Source organism: Crinia signifera, chromosome 1 (genome assembly GCF_055691185.1).
Source record: "Crinia signifera chromosome 1, ASM5569118v1, whole genome shotgun sequence".
In the NCBI taxonomy this organism is placed as follows: domain Eukaryota; kingdom Metazoa; phylum Chordata; class Amphibia; order Anura; family Myobatrachidae; genus Crinia; species Crinia signifera.
This window is the reverse complement of record NC_139217.1, coordinates 300,877,157-300,887,156: the sequence shown is the minus strand read 5'-3', so window position 1 is coordinate 300,887,156 and position 10,000 is coordinate 300,877,157. Positions and strand designations below refer to the sequence as shown.

Here is a 10,000-nt window from a genome sequence, read left to right as displayed (position 1 = left end):
ATTGTTTCCTAGCACAGGATGCAGAATGGGTCTTATTACATGGGTTATTACAGCACATGAATGCAGATGCAACTAGTGCGATGACCATGGCACAAATACAATGTGATAGGGATAAAGTGTCAGTGGTGGTGTCACTGTCTATGGGCCTGGTCACTGCAATTAGACACTGTCCTGTGTCTCTGCCCATATGCTGCGGACACTCCGGGCTATTCTGAGACGCGCTAACTACTAACGCCTAGTCACCTTGAAATTTCCTCTGCTATTTTCCAATTAACAGCTTAATAGCCCTGGAAACCGAGTTCATGTGGTGAAGTTTACCATGGCCCCTTTCTATGAAAGGCTTTCTGCTGGGATCCCATTATGTGCTTGAATAAACCCTTTCTTAGCACACTAAGAGGACTGGAGGTTGTCAGGTGTTGAGTTACAATAGACTCTCAGGCAGGAGACATTGTGCCAACATAAATACAAACTTGGCCCTACAGGGGTATGTTGTCAAATAGTAGGATATGTAAAACATTCCCATCAAATTAAGTATGAGAAAAGGATTACAGCACTATATCAATTGAGTATTTAAATGTGCACTGCAGTGCTCAGTGAGGTGAGACAAGGGGCCCCTCTGCCCACAGAAATGGGGATGAGACCAGAGATGATGGAAGCAAGTCGCTGTGATATATATGTATAGATCTGTGTGTGTGTGTATATAGTGGGACAGGAGAGTGCACATAATAATAAGGGTCACTGCAGGTTTTTATGGACGCTCAATGTGTCTTAATGGCAGCAGTATAACTCACTTACTGCTGTCTCATATGATTTGGAGAATTGTTATTTAAAGCAATGTTAAACTGACAGTATGTAATATAAAATAGGAACACATTAAAATATAATACTAAAACGTGCGTAAATTCTAGATAGATAAATACATATTTGAGATAGCTGGTTAGATAGATCATATATATATATGTATGTATATATATATATATATATATATATATATATATATGATATACATCATATATGAATATATATATAAATATATTCTACATCTAACCAAATTGCTATTTCATCTATGTATATATAATTTTTATACATATATATATATATATATATATATATATATATATATATATATATGAGATAGCAACATAGTTAGATATGATATACATGGAAGATAGAGAGAAAAATATATAAGTAATAAGAAAGCGGTGAAATAAAGACATGACAATGTAGATAGATAAGGTAGCTAGGTGGGATACATAGTTGCAGGATACATAGATAGCATGCCGTAGGATACATTGTCTCAGCTTCCCATCTCGGTTCTGTTCTGTACGATCCTGGACAGCACTAGGATCATGTAAATACCCCAGTACCTTATGCTGGGAACTATATGTGAAATCCGATTCTAAATCTGAAGCTCTATGATGTGAAGCCCCTTGTATAGCACCCAGTAAAATAGCATGTTTAAATCACACAAGGGAACACAAGAAGGGACAATTAAATACTTCTGTTTTTGTGCCACAGGAAAAGAAAAGTTTTAGATATTTAAGAGGATCCGTAAAAAAGTGACAAGAACATTTGTTAGTTGAATGTAAAATTGTGTGCATTGGGTTCCGGCTGTGACACAGCCTTCCATAAATGTACTGGTTCTGCGAGGGGTGCAATAACTAATGTTTATTATGCATACCCTACTGTGCAGCATTCCCTTGCCGGAGATAGACATGAAACGCCAGGGCCCCCTGGCATATAAAGGGTTAGGGGGAAATATCCTAGAAGGCGATATGTATTAATGCTCATTGCACAAACCAAGTATCCCACACAGAGAACGCGCTGGAGATGTCTGGGATTTAATGAAATTCCCATCTATTTATACAATAAACTTAATTCACTGCTGGGAAATAGGAGCTAGGAGTGTGTAGCAAAATCTAACTGCGTCTGCTGCCGTTCATCTTCATGACAATCTATTAAAACGAGCTCCCCTTTACACAAGTAACTTCATAAAAACCCTTTTTACAGCGCAATATTATTGTGCAATTCTTCAGTTTCATAGTTTCCTCCCAACTCTTAGAATAAATATTTATCAAATATATTTCTGTAAAACAAACCAAACTGTATTTTGTCCTGACTTTAAACACAGTCTGGGGTGGTAATTACAGCCTCGCCTCGCTGTTCCTTCTTTCCTCATTTATTTGGTGAATAATCCTCCTGACATTTATATTCTGTAATAAATGAAAGGGAAGGCACAGGGGCTGCTGGTCCTGCGTGGAAAGTATCCAGTGCCGTGTTTGCAGAGTGTGTTTGCGTTGGAGCCAATCTGGTATAGTTAATGGACACACACAAGGGTTGTGTTTCCCGTTTGACGCATCAAAGGCTTGATACTGATTTTTTTTTAATATATAGTTGATCATTTGGATATAATTTCCTTTCTTTTAATCTAGATGTTTCATACACAATTTGTATGTACAGTAGAGTGTTCTAACCACAACGTAGCAAATACTGTATATATGTTTGTTTGCTTTACTTGTGTACAAATAGATTTTTTAGCTCCAAACACACCCATTGTACCTTATTATGCCATTTCCTACAATTTGATCTCAAATTAAACCATTACGGAAACGTTCAGAACACTTGCAGAATTATATTAATCTAACAAATGTACATCATGCGCAACGCTGGGCTTTGAAAGGCAATGCCCAATATTTTATTGTCATTTTAGAATACCAGTAGGAAAACCCTAAAAACATTAGATGAGTGGATTCATGGTGAAAATAGGTTTCTTGAAGTATATATTGCTGAGAAGGGTTACAATAGGTGACGGTGTTTCTAACCTTGAAATTTAACTCATTTTGGCTTGCAGAAACTTTGACATACACTAGGTTAATGCGTTTGACATTTATCTAAACCGTGTAACAAATTTACTCAGTTATGCTAAAATGTTAAACCTTATGGATAAAAAATTGCCCTTTAAATGTACATAACAAAACCCAGCAAACCCATAAAAAATATGTAGTGTTTTTCCCAAAAAATCGATGTTGGAGGCTTTTAAAGAATGTTGGTAGTTTTTATTTCTTCTGGCTTAATAATGATTGATGCTTTTGGATTACCATGACAACCACTGTCACGTGATTCATGATATGGTGATCGGAGAAGTAATGGAACACCTCTGCAACTTTGCACTACGTCCTTACTTTGCCACGCTGCTGAGAGTCAGCACCGACTTTTACTGAATGTTTGCAAGGCATTTTTTGTTTGCTCTGCACATAGATTTTATAAGGATTTACTTATTTCAGTAACCCTGGCACTGATATAATTATTTACATAACGCTTACATATTACTGTTCATAGTGCTTTATAGAGAACTTTTATTCATTACATCAGTATGTGCCCCAATGGAGCTTACAGTTAAAATTAGTGGTTCACAAACTTTTTGAATTACAGCACCCTAGAGTATCAGTATTTTTGTCATGTTACACCAGTACAAAAGTTTCTTATTTAGAAGTTCAAGAAAAAAATGTTTCTATGTCATCCTTAGGATCAGTTATGTGGTGATGGATATTATAAGCTTCTGTTTATCCACATTTGTTATGAATGGAAGTCACAAACATTGGGTTTTGCTTATTAAATGTATAATTTGAATTGGTCCTGGACCACTGGAGAAGACACAAAAAAAGAACTTACAAACATATTGGAACTTATTAATTAAATGAGCAAATGAAAAAGAAAGAGTAACTTTGCACCTGGACAATCTAGGTTGCAGTGCAAGGTTTAAATATGTTTGTGTTTGCATGCAAAGTAAATACTGGCTGCTCTTGCATGTAGCACACACATGCTAGGCAGATTTATTTTTACCTAGCAATTTGAATCGGAGCTAGGGCTGCTGCTTCCAAACCTAAATCTCTCTGGACTTGTTGAATTCTTCCCCACCTGCTGAGTAATATGGGTTTGCCATGGTTAAAGTATCTCCTGTTTTCGCTATGTACTCTGAATCTTCCCTTGCATGCTCTTGTCTACATTTAGGAGCCTATTCTAGTTTACACGCTCCCGTATGTGTACTCACAGGGGAGCGATTTTTCAGGACTGCGCATAGTAATTTATGCGCATGTGCAGCCACTGTGTGCGAGCGGCCAAGGTGAATAGATTATTTGCCGGGCACTCACACACAACATTGTGGGTGGGGGGCCAGGGAATCCACTCATGGGCCGTTTCATGGTAATTCCCCGATGACGCGGGTGCGGGCAGCTTCCCGCACAGGGTGCCCACAGATCTGAGACAGAGGCATCTCAGATCTGCAGGCATTTGCAAAATCATTTGCTGGTCAGTGACCATTGAATGATTTTGTCCCCGCGTGTAAGGCTGCGAATGGATGTTTATGCAAAACATCCATTCACATGCCTGCGGGGATCATGGTGTGTGAGGGGGGCATGAGGGCGGCATCTGGTGGACTTTCGCAGCCTTGCAAGTCAACCAGTATAACCTCCATAGTCCATGCTAGGCAGCCATTGTAAAGCTTTATGGTTGGTATATGTGCATAAATGTGCATGTGCAAACACCAAATGGGGAAGGGCCCAAATTCGTCCGGTACGAGCGAGTCTGAATTGACCCCTTTGTTGTAACCAATAGGACCTTGGTGATTTCTTAGCAGAGTGGTGGCTAGTAAATAAGAGAGCATGGCACCCCCCACGGACACCTATGGTGGCTGCAGCAGCTGGCAGACATGGAGGGATCGCAGCAGATATCAGAGATTAAATAGATTCTGGGGGGTTTATTTCAGTGACATCTAAAACAGTTCCTCTTGCTTTAAGGTGTCTTGTTCTAAAGGCCTATTCCAGGGCTATTTATAAGCAATCTGACTAGATTTAGAAATGAATCCATGTGTATAACCCCCAGCATCAGTGACTAGATCGCTTATTAATTAAGCATAGATCGCTCCATGTGTATACCCCCCCCCCCCAGTGACAGTGATGTGCGGTCCCTATCGCCTGAATGCAGTCAAAATCTAGTCCAGTGATGGCTAACCTTGACACTCCAGCTGTTGTTTATCTACACATCCCAGCATGCTTTGCTACAGTTTTACTGTTTGGCCATGCTAAAACTGTAGCAGGGCATGCTGGGATGTGCAGTTCAACAACAGCTGGAGTGTCAAGGTTAGCCATCACTGATCTAGTCATATAGGGCCTTATTCTAGTTCACTCAGAGTCAAATTCCTTCTCAGATGGACAAAACCATGTGCACTGCAGGGGGGCAGATGTAACAGGTGCAGATGGAATTAGATTTGGGTGAGTTATTTTGTTTCTGTGCAGGGAAAATATGGACTGCTTTATTTTTACACTGCAATAGATTTCACTTTGAAGAAAAACCCCACCCAAATCTAATTCTCTCTGCACATGTTACATCTGCCCCACCTGCAGTGAACATGGTTTTGTCCAGCTAAGAAGGAATTTGCTGCTAAGAGTGAACTAGAATAAGGCCCATAATGAGACCACTGGCTCGCACAGATCTCTCAGCACACATCTCTGGTGCATAGCATGTGTGCCAGTGGTGTATGCTAAGTGATCTGTGCTTAAGTACATCGCACTGTGTGTACGGGGCTCCCATCGCACTGTGTACGGGGCTCCCATCGCCCTGTGTGTAACGGGCTACCGTCGCCCTGTGTGTACAGGGCTTTACTTATGGGGCAAAGAGCAATTTTAGCCTATTTTCTAAGCGATCTGACTAGATCACTTAGAAATTAAACACGCATCGCTGTGTGTGGGGCCTATAATGATATCAATGCGTGGCCCTGCCAGATCGCTCAGTGTGTTCTCACTGGGAAACAATGTCCCTGCCAGATCAGTCAGCACACATTGCTGGTGCCCTGCTGTGTGCGGAGTGTACTGGCTGAGGGATCTACTATCACTCAGATCGCTACATGTGTAGGCTCCATTATACTGTGATTTTTGTGCAAACAGAACATAAATATAGAAAACACTAAGTAAAAATAAATACAAACACATAATCTGGATAATACCACATAAATAGCTAAAGGTTTATGTACTAAGGCTTGGGCATTAGGAATTAGTATAAAAGGTTGACAGACAATGATTGCAGGTAATTGGATAACCCCCCCCCCCCCTTGGAGAGAGATAAAGTGGATGGATATAAAGTACCAACCATCTAGATCCTGTCATTTTTCAAGCCCAGCCTGGAATACAGGTGCTGATTGGCTGGTACTTTATCTCCATCCATTTATCTTAGTACATATAGAACCCATGACACTTTAACAAGTTAAGATCGTTCTTTCCAAAAGACCACCAACAATTCCAAGTAAAGAGACAACTGCTGCTGGTGTCCTGTGAGGGAAGCTGTGTATACAAGAATTACACCAATGCATACTGATAATAGAATAGAATCAACTACATTGGCCATGTATGCTTGCGCACACTAGGATTTTTTTGTGGATTGACAGTGCAGTATCAAGCAGGGATGCAGGGGGGGGGGGGGGGCATTATATACATTACATATACATATATACATTACATTAAGACATTACATGTGGGGAAGACATGCCCGCCGAGCTGCACAGCTCCTAGGCAGCCATCAGCGGCACCATCTTGATCATGCTGCTCAAAGGCAGCAGTAATATTATTTTTATTTATGTAGCACTTTTCTTCCAAAGCTGGCACACCCTGCTAGCTTGTTGCTGGCAGGGTGTGCAACCAGCGAAGGTACAGCATACAGGCTTTGCAGGGACGTGCAGTGGTGGCTGTGTACAGAGAGGCACTGCTGCTGCCACCACTGCAACCCCACCCCCGGCCACCGCCGACACACGCACCCCCTCCTCTTATATTTGTGTCATCCTGGCATACATTAAGCAGATGGGCAAACTGGAAGCCCAGGGTCCCACATCAGGCCACCAGTGAGAACTCCTCGTCGGCAGGCTGCTGATGACAGTTGGGAGGAACAGCGCTTCATCTGCAGCCCCAGGGACCAGCAAGCAGGGGACTGGGGAGAGGTGCTGATCCTCCCGCTGCTGAGCGGAGTGGGGACATCTATTCTATTCAGCGATGCCGGCACCTGCACCACTGGAGATGTAAACACTGGAGGGATGGCTTCCGGGCAGGCTGCGGCGGCAGGTGGGCAGACTGCCCGACGAACTCCTCACTACTGTTGGCCGCTTGCTGCTGCAGTGTACAGGCAGCCGAGCGGGAGCCGGTGGGTGAGCTGGCGGTCGAGCTATGCAGCAGTGCCTGCCCCATCTACAGCCCCAGGGTTCAGCGCTGGGTCATGACAGGCAGGCATAGCGGTACTGGCTGACTGTAGGCGCTGCGGCACACCCCTGTCCCTGAGGCACCTGTAAAGGTGCCGCTTGAGCTAGTATTTTTAATGGGCTTTTACAGCCCTCTGTTTGTCCCCACCCCCTGCCCGCCCTCTGCTTCTATCTATTTGTACAGGGCAGCTGGAGGCACCGCTTTCGGTGCCTCCAAAATCAATAAAAACATGATGCACAATTAAAAATGATTAGAATTATATAAAGAAGATACTTATGACACAGAATATGTGTCATAAGTATCTTCTCTGTATTATTTTAATCATTAAAGACAGGGGAGGCACTGCCTCCCCTGCCTCCCCTGACTGCACGTCCCTGCTTTGCATACAGTGGGGGCAGTGGTATATGATGAAGATCATGGTAAAGAAACAGTAAAACAAAGAGTAATACATAGCTTTCCTCAGCTCAGAGGCTGAGACAGATGGTAATTTGAGAAAAGCAAAAATAAAACGTGGCAGTGTTTTGGTATATGTCCAAATCCAGTCCAAACTCCAGTTCTAACTCATTGCTTGCTTTAGACAACTTGCTTCAGATGGCAAGCAAGCCTTGATTCTCAAAATTTCCCATTTTAAAGGAAAGTTTGGACAAAGTAAGGTAGGACAATGTGGGTTTGTATAAGATAATGCAATAATCTACAAGAAAATAGTCCAATATTTGATGATACAATAAAGCTGAGAACGGTGAGCTTCTATATACAGGTAGGTGCAAGGCACTGGCCATATACTGATCTGTACTAGTTCTGAGGACTAGAGCAGGGTGTGTGACATGGGGAGTGGGAGGGGGACTGCTGCTGCTGGGGAATGGGTGAGGGACTATAATGAGACCGTCTGTAAGATAGGGAAGAGGGCAGGGGGCGGGGACCTGGTAGAGGATGGAGAGAGAGAGCTGCCTCTGCTCACAGCCACACACACAGCGCCTGGGAAGTGCAGTGCCCGGCACAGGACACACAGGAGAAGGATCCCGCAGCGGGCAGTGTGCGGGTGAGGTTCCCAGGCCTGTATGATTAAGGCAAGACTCCGGGGACAGTTTTCATACCCAGTGTTTGGGCATCTGTAGGAGAGCAGAGGAGGGGCAGACAGCTACTTCCACCTTTGTGCTGGTCCACGGGCCACTCACACCTGCAAGGGACATGAATGGTTACGGCTCCCCCTACCTGTACATGGGGGGCCCTGTATCGCAGCCCCGGGCCCCATTACAGAGGACCCCCAAATGTGCCCGCTGCAGGAACCACGGGGTACTCTCCTGGCTGAAGGGCCACAAGCGCTACTGTCGCTTCAAGGACTGCACCTGCGAGAAATGCATCCTCATCATTGAGAGGCAGCGGGTGATGGCGGCACAGGTGGCCCTACGGAGGCAGCAGGCCAACGAGAGCCTGGAGAGCCTCATCCCGGACACCCTGAGGTCTATGCCAGGGCTGCCAGCAGACACCAGCCAGCCAGCCGCCCGCCCCGGGGAAGTGACCATCCGATGGGCGCAGGAACCCTCCTCCACCATGCAGCTCCCAGTCAAGACAGGTGGGTACCACTATAAGAGGGTGGCTGGGACTTGTCCTGGCAGGTGAGAGGGGTGATGCCACACAGGTGACTGCAATATCTGTGACTGCTCACACATACAGCACATGGTGGTGTAGCAGGTAACATTTATACACACACACACACACACAAACAAACACACATATTTTATCATTGTAAATGCTGGTATTGGCTGTAAATTGTGATGTACGCTGGTACAGTACCTAGTTGCAAATACCAATTAGAGATAATTGTCTTTCAAGCAATAACTACAAGCAAACACACTATCCTCTGTAAGTTTTAAGTTTTAGATAAAACTATTGCAGTGTACCGTCCCATATGTACACTGCAATATACACTGCATATATCAGTATATGTATATATATATATATGTATATATATATATATATATATATATATATATATATATATATATAGTGAAGACAAACTAAATAAATATATAATTATTATTGAAGATATAGCCAATGCACAAATCATATCAGCTCGTACAATATAATATAGTAGAAGTACTATAGTTAATAGTTATTGGTATGTTTTTAAATTTTCAATAGTTTTTATTGAGTTTTTGCATAGAATAAGAAATATATATATATATAAACATGTTCGATAACAATTTGTCTTAACATGAATAGACCTAAAGTATACTGAATATTAGGTCCACCTTGAGTTATATTTAGGGAGTAATGTATTTCTTCATGGATGTTTTATGATAATTTTCTTCTACTAGTTATTGGTATGTTTTACATGTTTATTGTATATTCGAATGACCAGATTTTACCTAGATATAATAGGCCCCCGTCATGCAGATATTTGAAATAATTGTTTATATAAAAATGCCCATCAGACATTAGATTATATTAGGTGATGGCAAGGAAACTAAAAATGTCCAGCCTATTACAGCGACAGATCCATTACTTAAGAATATTACAAGCGGTAAAATAGTTGCAGAAGATAAACATACAAATCTTAAATGATACATTTCATGTTCAGTGCAGGTTTTTAAGATTGCGAGCCTTTGATACTAGCTGGTACCTGTAGCAGACCTGCTGCTTCAGTTAATATGTCTGTCTCTTTTCTGTTATAGAGAAAGCAATTAATTGTATTTAAGAATAAAAGAAAAGCTTAATACAGTATGTCACACTTCTGTCACAGTTGCTGCTTCCGAGCC

General features: G+C 42.4%; 1 protein-coding gene across 1 annotated transcript in view; it reads left to right on the top strand.

Annotated features, from left to right (window-relative positions):
* The first annotated feature begins 8,220 nt into the window (after positions 1–8,220).
* DMRT3 (doublesex and mab-3 related transcription factor 3) overlaps positions 8,221–10,000 on the top strand; it is a 10,544-nt gene continuing 8,764 nt past the window's right edge. The window contains exon 1 of the mRNA XM_083186033.1: positions 8,221–8,814. Coding sequence (XP_083042159.1) covers positions 8,430–8,814 — 385 coding nt within the window. The 5' untranslated portion in view covers positions 8,221–8,429. The remainder of the gene's footprint in view (positions 8,815–10,000) is intronic.